The sequence below is a fragment of the Mastigoproctus giganteus genome, chromosome 6 (assembly GCF_048544385.1).
Source record: "Mastigoproctus giganteus isolate SK-2022 chromosome 6, ASM4854438v1, whole genome shotgun sequence".
In the NCBI taxonomy this organism is placed as follows: Eukaryota; Metazoa; Arthropoda; class Arachnida; order Uropygi; family Thelyphonidae; genus Mastigoproctus; species Mastigoproctus giganteus.
Window position 1 is genome coordinate 233,096,358 of NC_143580.1, and position 20,894 is coordinate 233,117,251.

The window sequence follows — 20,894 nt, forward strand, 5'->3', positions numbered from 1 at the left end:
TATATAAAATTGACATTAGCCTATGTAATGTTAAGGAAAAGGGTATATTTAATATGATCCTTCAGCTATTCAATATAGATACACATGCATATATATATATATATATATATAGACAGGTTATGTATTAAAAAATATAGCCCTATAAGGCCCAGCCAATGATCCAAAAAAAACATAACCATGAATATCTGAGGATGCAAGGGATGATATAGGTAAAAGATGAGCATGTAAAAGTTAATCTTTTTGCACATACAGAAGTGTGCAAAGATAATAAATTTAAGAACATAGCATGCATAAGAACAAATACATATATTTAAAATAGAAAACATTAGTATTGTTCTGCGAGGGGGTGATCAAAACAGATTGAGACAAATTAAATTAACCACACACCGATAAGCCAAAACATGACTATCACCTAATACGATGTTGGTCCTCCATGTGCAGCCAAAACAGCTCGTACCCGGACGCTACAAGATTTCTAAATGTGTCATGTGGTATCTGGTACCATCACGTAACTAGCAGATCCTTTAACTCCTGTACATGCTTGGTGTACAAGCATCTTGTACACCAAGCATCTGGTGGGATTGATGCCTGGGGAATTTGGAGGCCAGGGCAATACCTGGAAATCTTCCTCACGTTCCGTGAACCAGTCTCTAACAATCCAGGCGGTGTGGCATGGCACATTATCCTGCTGAAAGGTGGCACTGCCAGAGGGGAAGACCATTGCCATGAAAGGGTGTACCTGGTCAGCAATGATGTTTAAGTAGGTGGTAGATATCAAGAGTGCCTGGCACATGGATGACTGGACCCAGAGTATCCCAGCAGGACATTGCCACCACCGGCTTGTTTTTGTCTCATGGTGCATCCAAGCACCATCACTTCCCCAGGTAAACAGCGCACACATACCAGGTCGTCCACATGGTGCAACAGGAAACACGATTCATCGGACCAGACAACCTTCCAATCACTCAAGGTCCAGTTTTAATGATCACATGCTCATTGGTTCCCACGGTTCGTCGCTGGTGAACTGTGGTTAGAATGGGCACTCGAAGTGACTATGCAACCCCATTTTTAGCAGGGTTCGATGTACTGTGTGTCATGACACATTACTCCCATCACCAGTATTCCAATTACTGGAAAGTTGTGCCATGGTCTCCCTTCTGTTGCCCCATACCGTTCTGGAGGGCCTTCACTCAGCTTGGGCATCGATGAGCCGTGGTCGTCCAACACTTTGCTGGTGGTTCGTGGCTGACTGTGAGCATCCCACCAGCTGTGCCATTTCAGATATGCTCTGACCCAGTCGTCTAGCCATTGTCAAACTCACCCAAGTCTGCTGCCTTTCCTATCTGAAGAACAAGAGCAACACTCATTAATGGAGCTCAGTATCAGGTGTTTTTTATACCTTAGCTCATCTGCAGTTGTTCCAATTTGCATAACAACTTGCTGGTTAGTTTTGGCTCATCGGTGTACGAATTCTACAACTTTTTTTTTTATTGGGCTTCTGCTGGTTATTCCTTTGACATAACTGCCAACTAGTTCAATTTATACTTCTCCTTTCTTCATCCATTTTCTAAATACTTCAGAGAAGCTGTTTGACAGACTATTTAAGGCTATCATTTATTAGCTTGGTGTCTGATGGATTTCATTTCTTAGCTTATGCAGTGTTTCCTCAACAAACACCATGTCTTTTCTGGTTCACTTTGTAATTCAGTTTCGTTAGAAGTTCACTATAATACTCTGAAGGCATAGTAGTATAGTGAAAAGTATGTGTGTTTCCACAGTAACAGTGTAAATAATTCCCTTCTATCAAAAAAAAGTAACAATCATACCCTTGCCATCTGATTTCTTTGGAGGTGATGATTTACTCTGCTTCTTCCACTGTGACATTTGTTTTGATTGAGTATTGTAGTGGCTGATTCAGGATTTTGCTCTGCAATTATTTTGATGTTGTAGTGTTTCTGAGGCCAACACAGATGTCAACTGGTGTGTACATTCAGGATCAAGGGACCCAGTGCAGACAAACATGGCATTCCTAAATGTTTTTTTAAAATGCTATTCATGCTCCCATAACTAATACTCAGTCTCTGCATGTTTTCTGATTGCAATTAATCAGTCTTCAAAGATGATCCAGATCTGTACTAAGTCACATCAGACATCCATCGACATCTGCTTATGCCATCTGGATGTAGCAGATTTCCAAGACTTTTGTCAAAGTTCTGTTTTTCAGTAGAACACAGAATTTCACACAGGCTTGTTTGCTCGTTTACACTTGGATAAGATAAATTATTGTAGATCTGTAGAGACAGTATGTCAGAGATGAATATCAGTGGATTGGGTATTTTGACTAAGGTTGCTGTTCCTATATCAAAATGTTAGGATATTGTGATAACATTCCACACTATTTATTGAATATTTTTAATGAAGAGCATATAGACAAATTCTTAAGTATTTATTTGCTATGCTCTCTCTTCTACTTGCAGTAAGGTAGATGTTTGGCAGTTCATCCATTCTATAATTTATTATACATTCTGGTCTTAGTTCGTTGTACCTTGTCAATATAATAGGTTCAACGTAGCTGAGTGGTCAAGCACTAGACGGCAGTAATGCATATGCATTTGAGTGGACAAGGGTTTGGGTCACTTGACTGCTACATATGTTTATTGGTTGAAATAATTGTGAACTTGTCTGACCTGGTGGTCATGCTGAACAGATCAATTTATTTACTTTTGTACATGCTCTTGTATTATTTTATACACTCCTTGGGCCTTTGACTGGATCTTCTTCTATATAGAATGGTAGAAAACTTGGTAGTATAGGACTTTCGCTGCTGTTCCCATTTCTAGATATATGTATATGTCATGACACATTAAAAAAAAAAAGAAAGAAACTTGTAACATCCTGCATGCGACAAAAGTTGTAATATTTCTGAATCGTGCTTCTAGTCATGGAGTGAACAGAATTATTCTAGTCTAATTTTGAATATGTGTAAAGGTGCTTTATAGAAATGAATTGAAAAATAATTAAATGTTTCATTTTAAATGATAGTCATTGCTGTTACTATGTTAAAGGTTTTAAAAAATGTTATCTTTTAAAATTAAAACATGAGCATCAGTAACTGAAACTGAAAATACTTAAATTATATGAAAAAAATGCTTTGGTTTATATGAAAATTTATTTAATAATTAGTTTTTTGATCCATATGGTACATGAAAATGAAACTTCCCACAGCCACTACAATTATTAATCTTGCATTTTGTAATAGTGTCCCAGTAGAAGCTGGTAATCTCTTTTCTCATCAGTAAGTTAATTATTGTGTGGAAAATTTGTTTCCTTTGTCATAGGCACAATACGTGGAGTAGTATTGGTCTACGTTTAGCAATATTTTTTACTTTTTCACATAATTGCAGCATTCAGTAACCTAGGTTATATCTTTTATTCAACACATTAAAAGGTAAAATATTCTAGTGGTGGAAATCTAAGCATAAACCCTTAAGTCACTAATGAACAGCCTTTTCCATCTCTTTGTTAAATGTATGTTTTGTTTTTAACATTGTAATTAATTTAATTTTAGATGACTATATATATAGTGTCAATATCAAAGTGTTTTTCAAGAAATTACTGAGGTAATCCTCTTATTCACTTTTTAATTTAATATTAGTAATGTTTAAATTTTTCAGTAAGTAAAAGATCAACTTCTACCATAGCCATTACAGTAACTTATACTAAACAGGTTTTTTATGTCTTGTTATATGCAATATTTTTAAATTAAAGTTAACAAAATAGTTACTCCCACATCTTATGTTGTGTTTTTTGATTATAAAAGGCAGAAATAATTTGCATAGAGAATAAAATGAAATTTATTCTATTATATAAGCATATAATTTTAATCTAAAATAAGTTTGACTGTCTGCATAAATAACTGCTGAATTGTATATATAAGTAGTTACATAATATTAATGGAAATAATGAAATGAATGATCAAAGGCAAGTAGAATTTGTATTCTTAGAACAAACGGAACTGTTCCATTCCTCTTTACTAGTCCACAAAGGATGGACCATATGTCAATTTGCAATTGATACATGGCCCACCATTATGTAGTTTACCAGGAAGTAAATTTTTAAAAATGGTTTAACATTTAAATATAACACACCATATAAATATAATATTAATAAAGTTATACGGGCACAAAATTGGCTTCAAGGTTTAAATTGTACGAATTATTTCTTGGTAAACTGACATATTGTCCACCTTATATTATTTTCCAAGAGTGCTGTATTTCAGATGGTTTGCTTTCATTATTCATAACAAAAGTATACTCATGAATGCAATGCAAAAAATTTACAGTGTGACTTGTTATTTAAAACGCTGTATATTTCTTTACATGACTATTTCATTTCATGCTTTATAGAGAACAAATACAAATGGTCTGTGATATTTTCTGAATAAATATTTAAAAATTGAAAATAAACAATTTCACATATAATGACTTGTTTTTTCAGTTCTACAATTAAATGTGACACTGATTGTATGTACAACTTAGTATCTTTGACACCAGATTATGAATAAGAGTAAACAATAGAGAGAATTTATGCATACAAATCCTTTCGTATATAAAGAAGGGGAGTTATGTATATAAATGCTTCAGTAAGAGAAAACGTATGCTTGCTAATACATTAGTTACAATAATATAGAAAAGTTTTTGGTAAGTTGTCATATCCTTTCGAGATAAGGTGTACAAACAAATTTTTGGATTACCAATGGGTTTGAGCCTGAGCGGCTTAATGTCAGAGATCTATCTCTCAAAGATTGAGCATATACATCTGACACATTTTCGACCCCGTATCACATACTATGGGAGGTATTTAGACGATGTTCTTCTAGTTATTACTGATAGTAGTACTATCCAAGACATTTTACATTCATTTAATAATATTCATTCTAGACTCAAATTTATGTTGGAAAGGAAGGATACGGATACAAAGTCATTAAACTTTCTAAATTTCACGCTTACCCGGGACTCGAATAAAATCCAATTTAGCATCTATTGAAAACCTACAAACACCGGTATGCTTCTACATTATAATAGCTATCACCCATTCACCTACAAAAGATCGATTATCTTTAATCAATTTCTAAATGCCTATAAATATTCAACGACAGAATCTGCTTTGGACTCAGAAATACAAATATTAACTAGCAGGTTCTTAAACGGGTTATTCCATTGCCATAATAAACCGAATTAGGGTACAGGCTAAGGATAGGATACAAAATACTACACCAACCAACACAATAGTAATATCAAAAAATACTTTATTTCTCTCCCATATGTTGAACAATGGCACAAACAGCTTAATAGATTCTTTAAAAGATACAGAGTTTAAAATTGTGGCCAGGCCAATACGGAAGGTACACACTATACTGAACAATCGCTCGGTTCTTTCCGCATTCGCAACACAAATTAATGATCTGGTATACATTTCTTGCAGTGATTGCTTGCGACTCATCTTACCAAGGTTCGACGCAATTTTCTCTTAATATTTGTGTAAATCAACATGAAGCCTTAGTTCGTGCTTCTTGTTCGGCAATGTAAGAATTGTCCTTTCATGCCATTAACAAAAAACACTTTTATTTAACGAGGCCAAAATACTTTATGTTCAACATAATTATACGTGACTATTAATTGCAGAAACAGAAATTAAATTACACGAGAATTCTGTTAATGTTCGGCGGCCACATTTGATCTCTGATGCGTGAAGACAAATAATCACTATTTAAGTTTCAGGTTCAACCCTATTCGGTAATTTTCATTCATGTGATTATGACATACGGTCAAAAAGCATTGTCAGCTTCAGGAAGGAAAATCGTTTTGAATATTTTCATTAGATTCTTTTTAATTGTGCTAAATTGGTTTTTAATTATTTAAATTTTACTCTAATGTAAGTTGTCGATTTTTTTGTTTTAATTTCTGGAGAGTATCATACGGAAGTGTTCTACGTACTATATTGAGGTAAACTTCTCTTATTACTTTACAAATATTAATATCAACGTAGAATGTATTGAGTATTACAGCACTGATTCGTACTATATAATCATTTAAGAGATGGTCTTAGATTCTTCTGCGTTGAGGCGGGGGCCGGCATCGCATTCAGCACACCCACCATTTGCACAGCTCTATGTAATGCATGCGAAAGTTTTCATTTGAGATTGAATATCAATTTTTATTTCAGTTTATGGAAATTGTAAAAAATTTCCAAACACTGATATAAAGAGTGTTTGGGGGAGGGGGTGGATATAAAAACTGAAGTTTTGACAATTTTTACATGGGGTTTTTTTATGATTTATATATTGTGATAAATATTTAATCACATACTTTTTTTGTTGTATTGATTCATATGTGATGCACTGTAGTAAATGCAAGTTGGGGGGAGGGGGGGGAAGAAAAAAAAAATTTTTTTTTTTTTGTATGTTGTTAGTCTTGCAGCTGCTGGTGGCATTTTAACAATAACATTATAATCTAATACCGGTACCTAATCGTTCAGCTGGTCTTCTCTTTAGGTGTACTTTTAAGTGGGGTTGGGGTGCAGTGATTGTATCACTAATGGCACGAAATGCATGTTATATTTTCCCCGGGTTATAAAAAGCTCGCAAATTATATTTTGGGCAGTAAGTTCTGTGCATAAAAATCTGGCAAATATTATTAGAATAAATTATAAAAATTAACATTGTAATGTTGAAATTTGTCATTTATGTAACAAGGGTTTTTTTTGTTGATTTGTTACAAACTATTAGTCAAGTCAAGACTGTTGTCTTTGAGACAAGAATATAGTTATATTGCAGGTACATATAACTGGATTTGCTAAGGGGTGATGTCTGGTAAATCTGACTGGATACTATGATGCAATAACAAATGAACTGGAGCCAAAAATAATTCTGACATAACATACTAAGCTTTCAGAAAGGTTTTTGATAATTTTGAAAAAAAAAAAAAAAAAATCCTCATTTTGTTTTATGTGCTCACTGTTCAGTAAAGTGCAAATTGTGTACAAGTTTTCTTTGTTACTTAGCTTTTGGGCACCAGTGTATTTATACCTTAGCATTTCATGTATTTAATTAATAGCTAACAGAGCAGCAATGGCTCGATACGTTATAAGTAAATTAGTTTAGAAATGGAAGATTTACTTCTATGTTGATGTCTTGTAGAACACATCAGTGCTGATACTCTCCATAGTTGAATAATTATACAAATAGATTACATGTATTCCGCTTCCTCATGGACAAGATCTGAGACCCATGGACCCAAAGCCCGATCCCAAAATACATCGAATCACTGCCCCAAACTTTGAGCGAGAGAATACAACACATCCATATTTTAAAAACAATTTAATGGCTAGAGTATGGATTCACTATGTATTTATTTGGTCTCAAATCATTTAAATTGTTTTTAAAATACAGACATTGTATTCTCTCGCTCAAAGATTGGGGTGGTGATTCAATGTATTTTGGGGTCCACGGGTCTCCGATTCCGGGGTGCATTGGGTCACTGATCTTGTCTACAAAGGAGTGGAATACATGTAATCTATTGGTATAATTATTCAACTACGGAGAGTATCAGCAGTGAAGTGTTCTACAAGATATCATAGAGTGAAGTGTTCTACAAGACATTAGTTTAGAAATCTTCCATTTCTAAACTAATTTCACGATAATGAAATGCTACAATAAAAGTTTATGCAGCTGTAACTAAAAATAAAGAGGCAATCAGAGATAACACCAAACATGTTAAAATGTATTTATCACCATAAAATACAAAACATACATCACACTGATGAGGTCTCAAATTTTAAAGAAATACAAAACATTTGCAGAAGTAATAGTACTGTGGGAGTCCTATTCCATGTTATGTATGGTAAGTAATAAATTATGTATACAGATTTAAAAGGTTTAGGAGTCTTCTAGCTAAAAAAATAAATATAAAGCTATAAATTCAATGGTATTACCTTTCCTTTCTGTAGCAGTTTCATAACACTGCATTCAATTATTGACCGATTTAGAGTTTTTACAATGTTTACAATTATACAAAACAATTTATTTAGGTATTACATGAACTATAAGCTCGTCTATTGAGTTTCGAAAGAAATTCTAATTACAATAAAAATACATCCTCTGAAGCATTTCTTAAAAATTTGGGGGGGAAAATGTATAAATGACATTAAATCAGAATTTTTAAATGACAGTTATAATTCTGAATGTGACAGAACTGTTAAAATGGAAGCACCTTATATTAACAGTAAAAATAAATTAAAAACGAAAAAGAAAACAGATTAAATTTAAAAAAATTACAAAACTCACACAGTAATAATATTTAAAAAGATTACAAATTAAACTTTAAAAATGTTTTACAGAAAGTATCTACAATTAAAAATATACCAGTTTTGGGTAGATGTCATGTAAGACAAATTAACAGAACAGCTAAAAAGTGCCTAAAATTAAGAAAAACAATGTGGAAACAAAACCAAATGTATCAATTTTAGCAAGCCTTGTGTATACAGAGAGAGAGAGAGAGAGAGAGAGAGAGAGAGAGAGAGAGAGAGAGAGAGAGAGATCACTGGCCTTGACTGCTCGACACTACTAGTGATACAAATTCTCTTTGTATGCACAGAGCTAATTAATAGTGCATTCAACTTTACCAGATCAGAGTCTTACCAACAGTTGAGCTGAGATTAGAACTATTTATTACACAACACTGTACACAGATCTGAGTCTTATCATCACTATGATTTAGAGACTTCGACTTTGACATGGTTGGCTCTTCATTTGGCACAATTACCTCTTTCTATTATATATTGAAGTTTCCAATTTAGGATCTTCTGCATTAACTGGTGATGTGTCTGATAACGGAACAAGAGTAGGAGAGGTTGGAGTTGAAGGAGTTTGGGTAGGGCATTCAAAGTGTACGCAGTGAAAAACCTATAATAAACAAAATACATTTTTAAGCAATTAAATTTAATAATCTTTTTTCCCTAAGAATGAATGATTCTTATAAAGAATATCTGGATAACTGTGCTGCAGTGATTTTTCATGATCACTCAAATTTACAGGTATATTGTACAAACCGGAAGTCAGTAAATTGGCTTTAATTCTTATTAGCACACTTTACATCACTTCTTTTTCAAAAGAGGCAACGTCAAATGTGGTTTTCAAATGACCTTTGTAGGCTGAAGAACACCATTTGCAGTTTTTAGAAAGGCCTTCTATATGATGAAGTTAGAGAAAAGTAAAATAAAGTTCACCTAATATAAATGCCAGGATAAACTCTCACCCAACACAACATTTGTATTGGGTGGCAGTTTGTGATAAGTTTTCACTCTTGCAACCTCAATCAATCTAGACTGAATTATAAATTAGTATTTTATTCTTGTCTTCAAAATCCCATCCTTGTTGTTTATGATGAATTCTGACTGGCAAAAAGAGATAGAATATCCCAATCATACATACAACAGATACTCAACATATTGAAATACAGTGACTGAGTGGGCCTATGAAGAGTACAGTAAAGTTGCTGTCATGCTCTTGGAGCCACTGCCAAATAATTGTACCTTGTAACATGGTGCATTATCCTGCCAGAAGCAACAATTACCAGATGGATAAACTGTGTAACAAGGGATAAATCTGGCTGACAACAATGTTTAAAATAGGTTGTGGCTTTCAGAATTGATTCACTTATATCAATAAGTGTAATGCGTAACATGAATATGATCGCCACACCATCACAATTCCACCATCTCAGTTGAATACATGACACAACAGGTAAAAACAGAAAAAATATTAAAGTAAATTATAAGTACATTAATACTACATGTGTTTAACTTGCCACTTCTCCAAAAGAGAGACATATAGAGCTTGACAAGCTGGAAGATGATACCGATGGATGCATTGGAATGCAGCTGACATGGAAACTGGCTTCAGGAATCATGAGAGCTGCATATTTTTCTTTATAAAGGTAATAGAGCACCAACATTTCATTTCATTTTACAGTTTGTTCCACTGCAAAAATTTTGCCATTAATTTCATTAATTATTTTTTTACATGTTCATTGTTATTCCTAGTTGCTAATTGGAGGGAAATAGAGGATATGTCACGTCCATTGGGTTTTCACCGAATAGTTCCTGTAGTGCTGCTGACAACAGCTCTTCTGCCTTTTCTAATGGATTTTCAGATCCTTCTCCAACCTTTTTCCAGCTCAAATCTTTGGTATATTTCTCTACTAATGTAGGGAAATCCTTGAAAATCAATAGCACATTTGGCCTATTTACTTCCATCAGCAGTTCATCACAGACACCTTGACTTCACCACAGGATGCATTAATGCATTCTGTAGTTGTCAAAATATTAATCTTTTCAGTAATCCTAAGGAAATAAAGAAAGATCGCACTCAACTGCTTCCAAGATAGTTGGATCTACTTTTATACTATTGAACAGTCAGTGAAATAACATCATTCTTTGTTTGTAATAGTAAATTGTAATGATACAATGGCATTGATTTAATTGTATCTCATATTATGACTACCTTCAACAACAAGTTACCATGTATTGCACTACCTCAAACAAGTAATGCTTCACCAATGGAGAAGACTATTGTTACTTCTTCTCGGTGGATACCACCACCCAGACGGCACTGTTTCAAGGCTTGTTGGACGGTCGTCAGTGGGTGAGCAGGTAACACTCAGTTATGAAGTATAACTCCATAATATGAGAGATGCCAAAGGGGGTACATAGTAATAATTATTAAGCAAAATAAATGCACAATGCATAATACATTATGAATTTAAATTGAGAGAGAGACTTTTATTGCACCACCTTCATTCAGTGAAATACACTGAATGTTCAATATCTCATACTGTGACTACTTTCACTCATTGTTTCATAATTTCACTACAATGAGATACAATTAAATCAATGCCATATTTCACTGAATGTTTAATAGTAAATTTAAATTTTTAACCTATTATGCCTTGTGCATTTATTTTTACTTAGTAATTACTACTTTCATAAAGTAATCTTATTTTAATATTAAAAATAATTTAGACATAGGCATAATATATACCTGCATATCAGCTGAAACATCTATGTGACAGAGACTGAACTGAGTTTAAGTAGTATTTCATGGTAGGGCAGATCTTTAGATGAAAAACAATGTTATGTGTGTGTACACTTTTTTTTTTTTTTTTTTTTTTTTAATGCTGGCAAAGTGATATTAGTGATGATGCAATTCCATCTAGAAATCTGAATGTTGATGAAGATGAGCACAGAAGCAGTATTTTATTATCATCAATGCTGTAGTTGTAAAATTAGCAGAAGGTATACTCTAGGAATGTTACCAAAAGCAGAGTATACTGTGCACATCAGGCTTATTAATTGAATTTGCTTTGGTTACAGAGAATAAAACAAGCAGTTTATCAACATAATATTCAGTTGATAATCAATATACAAAAAACTTTTGATAATCAATGAAATTAAATTTTTATAATGTTTTTAAGTCTTTCAAAAACCAGAAGGTTGTATACCTTCTATCCACCTAAAAAAATCCAGAGTATATGCTGTATACCCTCCACTACAGCGATTATTATTATTACTACTTTTTAAGAAAAAAACATGGGATTTAGAAGACAGAAGTGATTAAAGTTAACTAATGATCCTTGATTTATTTAGCATAGGAATAGTATTACTAAAATTTAACACTAATTATAGTAGTATGGGTAATGTTCATTAATTTATTTCTATCATAAAAACTAAATGCAACTAGGCATAATATTATGCCCAGCTGCATGTAGTTTTTATGATATCATGCCTAATTGCATTTAGTTTTTATTATAGTATTATCACATACACCTTTTGGCATCTCTCATATTGTGAGATTAACTTCACATCTGGGTTGTCACGTTGGCAATACCAGGCTACCCACTTACCGATGAAAGGCCAACAAGTCTTGAAACGGTGCCGTCTGGGTGGTGGTACCCACCGAGAATAAGTAACAAATAACTTCTCCATTAGTGAAATGTTGCTTATTCGAGGTAGTGCAAAATGTGGTAACTCGTGATGGATGATCACAATATAAGATACAGATGAAAGGATGCCTTTTGTAGTTTTCTCTTTAAGAGTTATCTATGGTGTATTTACACTGATATGAAATAGATTAACTTATTTCATATTTTCATTTATTGCTGTTACAAGATTACATGGATAATTTCATCATTAAATGTTCTTTGGATTGTTTATAAGAATTGGCTCAACTTTTACATCAAGCCTTACCGTGTTTTTTTTGTCTGAATTTTAGAGTCAAAGTAAAAAAGGATTTTTAATCAGCTCCAGGACATAAAATCCCTATAAGCATAAATAATTAAGTTTGTATGAAGAACTTTTTATTCTGTGTGTTTTTTTTTTTTTTTTTTTTTTACTGACTGTTCTAATGCTACTGTCTCTCAAATTATAGGTATTGTGTTTACTGAGGTGGAAAATTATTGCTAATCTTTTTTATAGCAGTACTGATTAAATGGTCAGTAATCAATACAGTAATTACACAAAGGTCACATTTTAAGATTATTGCTGAGAGAAAGAGAAACTATTATTAAACCACAGAAATAGTAACAGCATATAAATGCAGAAATTAAGGTTATACGCCCAGGCATTATTCTGCTATGTAAACACCAAGGTACCTTTAACATAAAAAATAATAATAATAAAAAAAAAAAAATTACACACACACACATATATGGATAGGACTGAAGTATAGTTTTATTGGAATCCACAGGGGCTGATGTTTCCTGAAGAAATGGTCCTTGGGTGTTCAGTGTTTATCATGGATGCAGTACTCTTCCTTCATGGGTGTGAAGGTGCATTTCTTTAGGCAGGGAATCATGTGTTTGAACTGCCAGAGGTTGGGATCACTAGTTTGGGTTTAAATTTTGACTACTTTATTTTGACTGTTTAAGGAATTGCTCCTCACCAAGTATACCTTAACTGCTAGATTAGTATGCTGTGCTAGTTTAGTGGTTGAACAGTGCTCCCTCCCACACAACAGTGCCTTGCGGATGCAACCATGTTCTTCCTTTGTAATTAAAATCATTCCCTCCCCCATCAATATTTATAATTATATACTGCTTTCCAAATTGATGAAAACAGTATAATTATATACCGCTTTCATCAATTTGGAGTTCTGGAGTTCATCACGCTTTAAGAAGCCAACCTTTGATAGATTTTTTGATATGGCTGCATTTAATTAAACCAAATCGAAAAAAAATATTTAAAATCATTTACCTCATTTGCTGTATTGTGAGTGCCTACAATTCTGATAAATACAACCGGCCTCTGTGGAAAATGAACTGTTTGCCATGACCTGTAATAAAATTGTCACTTAAAATGCATAAAATTATTTTATACATTAATACAGTAGTTCGGTAAATCACTTGAGCAGATTAATGGTTGATACAGTGCAAATAACTTTAACGATCCTCACAAGATGAGATGTTAAGCGACTATCAAATCTAAAAATGAAAAGAGCTTTAAAAGGCTATAATATGACCTTTAAAGGTCATAAGTACAAACATACTAATATAGAAGGCTGCATTATTTTTACACAATAAGCTAACTGTACAGTGAATGAAGATGAAATTATGATATTAATGAAAACTGACAGAAAACTTAAATTATATATAGAAATTAAGTTTCTTGAAAGCTAGACATTTCTACTGATATGCTTTCAAAATCAATAATAAATATATCACACACAATGAAATGCAAAAATATTTCTAAACATAGTTGTATGGATATACTTAGATGTCTGCCAGTGGCAAAAGTTGATGATGTAGGGAAGATACCATCTTTTAAGGGCACAAAAGTTGATGATGTACATGTTGGAACTAATGACATTAGCTCTGCAGATTTACTCAACAAGTACAGGTCAATGTTGAAAAAAAGTCGCGAGTTAGGGTTGAATGTGAAAGTGTCTGCAATTCTGCCCAGACAGGATAGGAGGGAATATATGATGAGAGCCTTGTCAATCAATTCGGCCCTGGAGAGATTGTGCAAGACTCAAGGGGCAGAATTTTTTTCAGCCTGGTCTGTGCTTGACAGAAGAGACTGCGTCTACAGGAATGGGGTACAATTAAATAGAAAGGGTGCAAGAATATTTGCTGATGCTATTGAGGCAATGTTAGGTGGGTCAGAACACTGCTAGCTTTGGGGGGAATACACAGACTAAAAGGGTAACAGTGGCCGCAGGCAGAGGCTGTTTGTTTGTTTGTTATTTGGTTTTTAGGAGCATTAGCAACTAAAGCCATATTGCTCCGGGAATATGCGGTGGTCATTCCCTTGATCTTTCCGCATCCTCCGTATTTGGTGGTGACGGGCTCGAACCCCGGTCTAATCAAGAAGCGTGTGCTACGCACTGCTGCTCCTTCCCACCTGGCTACGGAGGTGCCACAGGCAGAGGCAAAAGTGATTCTTTCACCTTTGATCAGAATAAATAAGATCTTTATTGTACAGTTCACTGGTACACGCAGGTACCACGACCATACAATACCCTTCATGGCACCATGTCAGGGGTTAGCAGCAGCCTGGAAAGCAATGTAATGGAGATTTCCAGGACTGTTGGGAGACAGTGGAACAAACCCATGAATCTGATACATGGGCTGTGTTAGGATAACTAAGAGTAGGAACAGGTGCATGTATACTTGCATGTACACCAATGCTAGGAGTATAGTTAATAAATTTGATGAGCTTGAAATGCTAGTCAAGACATCAAAGGCAGATATTGTTGGGATATCAGAGATGTGATGTCACACAGATATAAGCAGTGCAGAATTGGAATTTGGGGAGTACAACGTGTACAGGAAGGGAGGAGATTATGCTGTTAGTTAATAAACAACATAACCACTGCACATCTAAGGAAGTGCATCCAATTGATGTTGATGGATAATGCAGTGTAGAGTCTGTTTGGTGTTAAATAAGCACGAAAAGGAAAAATGAGAGTAGATGTGTTATAGGCCTAATGAATCTGATGAGTATAATGAGCAATTGTGCAGAGAAATAGTGGGCAGGTAAATAAGATGTCTTATAATGGGGGATTTTCAACTTTACAGATATCGATTGGAACTTGTGGGTTGGTCATTCGCACACTAACAAGACTTTTGTGGATTTATTGGATGACTTTTCTACAGCAACCTTTGTTGATTTATTGGGTGACTTTTCTCCCTCTCGAAAAGACATGTTCGAGAGGGAGTAATACTCTATCTGATTATCAGGAGTGATTATTCATGCATTAAAAATTTGTAGATAAAGCAATCACTGGGTGACAGTGATCACAATGTACTGATATGGGAATTACTTAAAGATGTAACTACCATCGAGGGTAAAGGGAAGGGCTTTTGTAAAGGTGACTACAGTGGTCTCAGACAGATTTTAAATTCCGTACAGTGGGATCAACTGATGATGTTACCACCGTTAAATTCTAAATGGAAAGCCTTTATGGACTTAATTTTGGAGGCTACTAGGCTTTTCATTCCAACTAAGAAATACTGTTCAAGGTTTAGGTCTAAATGGATGTCAGATGAATTAATGAGGCTTGTGGCAGACAAGAAAAATATATGGGATGCATATATCAGGTGACACAGAAGCCTATGACAGATATAAACTAGTCTGTAATCAAGTCACAAACGAGGTTAGGCAAGCAAAGGCAGATGAGAAATATTTGGCAAAGGATGTAAAGAGTTCTTTACTTATGTAAACTCTAGAAGGAAAGGGATGAATCAGATTGGACCACTTAACATAGATGGGTTGACTATTGATGATTATGCTTAGGTAGCTGATAAACTGAATGAGTATTTTGCATCTACATTCACACATGAGGAGTTATTCAATGAGAGGAGTGCCAGAAATGCTAATAGGGAGCTAAGTGATTTTGTAATAACTGAGAGCAAAGTGGAAGAGAAATTGTTGAAGTTAAACTGGACAGGATCTATCCAGTTATATTAAAGGGGGTAGCAAAGGAAGTAAGCAAACCCTTAGCCATAATTATGTGAGCTTTAGTGGACTCAGGGGGAGGTTTCCATGGACTGGAGGTGTGCAAATGTATCACCAATTCACAAAGGGGGTTTAAAAGGTGATACAAACAACTACAGACCTGTTAGTTTAACTTGTGTTCCAGGGAAAATAATGGAATCACTGGTTAAAGAAGCAGTGCAGGATCATCTAGGCAAGACTGCAATAATAGTTAAGACACAACATGGGTTTGTTAAAGAGAGATCTTGTCTAACTAATTTGATGATTGGATACTAGGATGTGGTCACAAAGGAACTGAATGTCAATTAATTTTGATATCTTATACTTGGATTTCAGAAAAGCTGTTGATACTGTTGCACATGAAAGACTGCCGTACAAATTGGAGAGGTATGGCATTAAGGGTAAGTTGCTACAATGGATAAAGGGATGGCTGAGTGGGAGACGACAGAGTGGTAATCAATGGACACTGCTCTTCGTGGACAAATGTTATTAGTGGAGTTCCCCAGGGTTCGGTATTGGGCCCATTGTTGTTTTGTATAATTATCAATGATAATGATGAAGGTATATCGGGTTTAATGTCCAAGTTTGCAGATGATACAAAGGTTGGCAGGGCTGTTAACGACAGTATGCTACTCCAACTGGATCTAGATAAGTTGGAAAAATGGGCTGAGAAGTGGCAACTGAAGTTTAACATTGACAAATGCAAAGTTCTGCATATGGGTAGCAATAACTGAAGAGAAACATACCAACTGTGTGGTACTGCACTCAGGGAAGTGGAAATTGAAAAAGACCTGGGGGTAATTGTGCAGTGAAATATGAAGTTCACTGAGCAGTGCAGATGGGCTGCCAGGGCAGATCATGGAGTCTTGTCAAGTGTATATAAGAATTTTGCTAGCAGGGACAGGGAGGTGATTATCCCATTATACAAGGCAATGGTCAGGCCACACCTAGAGTACTGTGTACAGGTCTGGAGGCCTCATTTTAGGCAGGATGTAGAGTTGCTAGAAGTAAAAAGGGCAACAAGATTGGATATGACGGGAACAAAGGGGTGCAAATTAAGAAAGGCAAATTAAGTTCTGAAAATTGTAGTGCCTGAAGAGTAGGCACCTGTCAGGTGACCTGACAGAGATGTATAAGGCCTTGAATGGGTTGAGCAAGCTGAATGTTGATGGGATTCTTCCTCTTGCTCAAACTAAGAACCTGAATGGGCAGTTTCAATCTGAGGAAAGATAGTTGTAGAATAGATGTGTGGAAATTTGCCTTTAGCCAATGGGTAGTTGATTGGTGGAACAGGCTTTCATCTTTTGTTGTGGATGCTAATAGCCTAAATAAATTTAAGGCTGAGCTGGACAGGTATTTGGAACAAACTGAGGGGTGAAATGGTTTTTTTTTTTTTTTTTTTTTTTGGCTGATGCTGCATAAGCTTGCTTTCTTGCATCGTATGCCTCTACACTAATGCTAATGTCTAGTCCTCTATTTTGTCAGGTCATACCTTTGGAAACAGGAACTTGCTAGTAGTTTGCTGAAAAAAGTACAAAAGTACTCTTCCAGAAAACAGACCAAGAAATGCAATCAATATCACAGTTTATAGGCAAATAGACTGGCAAAAATTCGGATGTAGAGAAAAATTAACCTCTAAAAGTTTAATACTGTTTCATTTGAATTTCTAGTGTTGCATTTCTTTTAGTATTTCAGCCTGAAGTTAAAAGCAAATTATAAAAGCTACCCAAGCTGGGATGGCATAACTCATTTTTTTCAGATATAAATTCTGTTTGGAAGAATTTACATCTAGTTACATAATTAGTTGGAGCAGATTTAAAGTGATGTTTATAAGAATATTATGCTATATACATAAGTAATACAAATAAATTAGACAATTCTAGATTTGTATTTTGATCAGTTTTTTAAGATTTATAGACATGTTTGCTATGGTTTCATGGATTGCTGCCATGAATTACCATGATTCAAAAGATGAATCCCTAGATTTCAGCAATACAAAAAAGAGCAGCTTACCTACATGCATCTTCTTTCTTATCTGCCACTGTATGCCAGTACTGCTGATCAGTGGAAATTTCTATATAATAACTATAGCTTCGATCATCACAGTCCCATAGCAATAACCTAGATATGAAATTATATTACTTACCATTACAGAAAACAAAGATCATAACGTTACATGAATATAAACAATAAAAAAAGATCATTCCAGGTGTTTTTTTAACTTTAAACAAGACTTCTGAACCTCAATATTACTGTAATATTTAATTTTACCAGGTCATTCATCACTGTGCATTACTTGTTAATTACCAAATTCCATTTAATTGGGGCAAACAGTAAATTACGAATTATCATACTACATAAAGCCTGTAATTTCCCGAGAATTATTTAACCAAATTAAATGAAATTTGGCATAAACATATACATCATTATAAATAACTATTTTTAAATCTTGTTTACTGATAAGAGGGTATTTAAAATTAGGTATAAAACAATTCCATTCGATTTTAATACATTTTTATTTATGATAAACAAAAGCTAAGAATCAATTCTTGGCCTATTTTTATCTCCATCCCCATCTAGTTCTACCAGTCTTATCATATTGAAAGTGAAAACCTCTGAACTTTATAACATCTTTTCTACAACAGATTCCATGATTATATATCAATACAAGAGACCTGAAAGGGTGGGGTCTTGTCAGATATCTTCATGTTCTATCTGTCCCAGTAAGCACCGCAATTCTACCTTCCAAAGATGGCAATCCATTATATGAACTATCCATTTTCCAACTTTATGAAAATGGGCAAATCAAGCATATCTTCCAAAAATTGGAAAATATAGTTCATTGATTTACCATTCATCAAATCAGGGGTCAGAGTTTAATTGTGTAGAATTGAGATTTCCTCAAGGAAGATAAGTTTTTACTGTGATCCAATGTTATTTGTTATTTTTGGTTTTTAGGAGCATTAGCAACTAAGGCCATATTGCTCTGGGGATATGCAGTGGTCATTCCCTGACCTTTCTGCATCCTCCGTATTTGGTGGGCACGGGCTTGAACCCCGGTCTAATCAAGAAGCGTGTGCTATGCACTGCTGCTCCTGCCCACGGACCCTGTGTTCCAATGACATCAAGAAATTTGTTAGATCATGGAATTATCTAATTGCTATTCCACTTCCAAATTACATTGATTGCTTTTCATAAACAAGATTAGGCCTCACTGATAATAAGCAATGGATTACTCAGCTTTGGAGTTTCATGATCAGTACATGTAGCATTAGGCCAAGGTAATGATGTACTAAACACATTTACTGGATGTTTTTAAAATATCAACATAGTAACTTATCCATTTCTATATGCTGCCTAAAAAAAGTTAATACCAGAGGATTTGTGCCCATTCAAAATGTATGCAGGAGTCCTCATGTATTGGAAATTGAACTGTCAATTGCTTCAACAAAGCAATTCTATGAATCTTGCTGCTTATTTCCCTTCCAAATATAACTATATATGGTGTGTAATATTTTGAAACGGAAATAATTTTTATTGTACAGCCACTCCCCGACTTATGCAAGGGTTGTATTCCTTGGAACTCTACATAAGACCGGCAGAATTACTTAACAAATACAGGTCACTGTTGAAAAAAAGCCGTGAATTAGGGTTGAATTTGAAAGTGTCTGCAATTCTGCCCAGACACGATAGGAGGGAGTATATGATGAGAGCCCGGTCGATCAATTCGGCCCTGGAAAGATTGTGCAAGGCTCAAGGGGTAGAATTTTTTTCAGCCTGGTCTGTACTTGTTAACAGGAGAGACTGCTTCTACAGGGATGGGATACACTTAAATAGAAATGGTGCAAGAATGTTTGCTGATGCTATCGAGGCAGTGTTAGGTGGGTCGGGGGGATATAAGGACTAACAGATTAACAGTAGCCACTGGCAGAGGTGAAAGTGATTCTTGCACTGCTTCTATTGGAATGAGCTGCAGCCTGAAAAATAAGATGCAGGATATTTCAGAGACTGCTGGGAATCATGGGGGGTACAAGTAAACACATGGGTTGTGTTAGGTTAGCTAAGAAAAAGAACAGGTGCATGTATACTTGCGTATACACCAATGCTAGGAGTTTAGTAAATAAATTTGATGAATTTGAGGTATTGCTCAAAACATCAAAGGCAGATATTGTGGGGATTTCAGAGACGTGGTGTCACACAGATATAAGGAAAACTGAAATACATAAAATCCAAGGAAGTGAGGCCAGTCGACATCACTGGACGGTGCAGCGTCGAGTCAGTTTGGTGTGACATAAGCATTGGGAGATCAAAATTGAGAGTAGGAGTGTGCTGTAGGCCTAATGACTCTGATGAGTATAATAAGAAACTGTACAGGGAAATAGAGTGGGCCAGTAAATCAGAGAGTCTTATAATGGGGGATTTTAATTTCCCAGATATTGACCGGAATTTGGGGGCTGGTCACTCACACACTAGTAAGGCTTTTGCGGATTTATTGGGTGATTGTTTTCTACATCAGCATGTTCGGGAGGCAACTAGAGGGAGTAATACTCTTGATTTGATTATCAGTAGCAATTCTTCAGGCATTAAGAATCTGCAGATAAATGAACCACTAGGTGGCAGTGATCACAATGTGCTGAAGTGGGATTTACTCAAAGAGGTAACTACCGTTAGGGGTAAAGGGAAGGGTTATTGCTTTCGTAAAGGCGACTACGATGGGCTGAGACAGTATTTAAATTCTATACAGTGGGACCAACTGATGATGTTGTCAACAGCAAATTCAAAATGGGAAGCATTCAAAGAACTTATCTTGGAAGCTGCTAGGCTTTACATACCAACTAAGAATA

The 20,894-nt window shown here is 35.0% G+C and overlaps 1 protein-coding gene across 1 annotated transcript in view; it reads right to left on the minus strand.

The window, feature by feature from the left end:
* Positions 1–8,417: 8,417 nt before the first annotated feature.
* Positions 8,418–20,894, minus strand: part of LOC150085089 (BTB/POZ domain-containing protein 9-like) — a 218,737-nt gene continuing 206,260 nt past the window's right edge. The window contains exons 11-13 of the mRNA XM_090375766.1: positions 18,064–18,171; positions 13,309–13,387; positions 8,418–8,962 (exon numbers count right to left, since the gene is read on the minus strand). Coding sequence (XP_090231892.1) covers positions 8,819–8,962; positions 13,309–13,387; positions 18,064–18,171 — 331 coding nt within the window. The 3' untranslated portion in view covers positions 8,418–8,818. The remainder of the gene's footprint in view (positions 8,963–13,308; positions 13,388–18,063; positions 18,172–20,894) is intronic.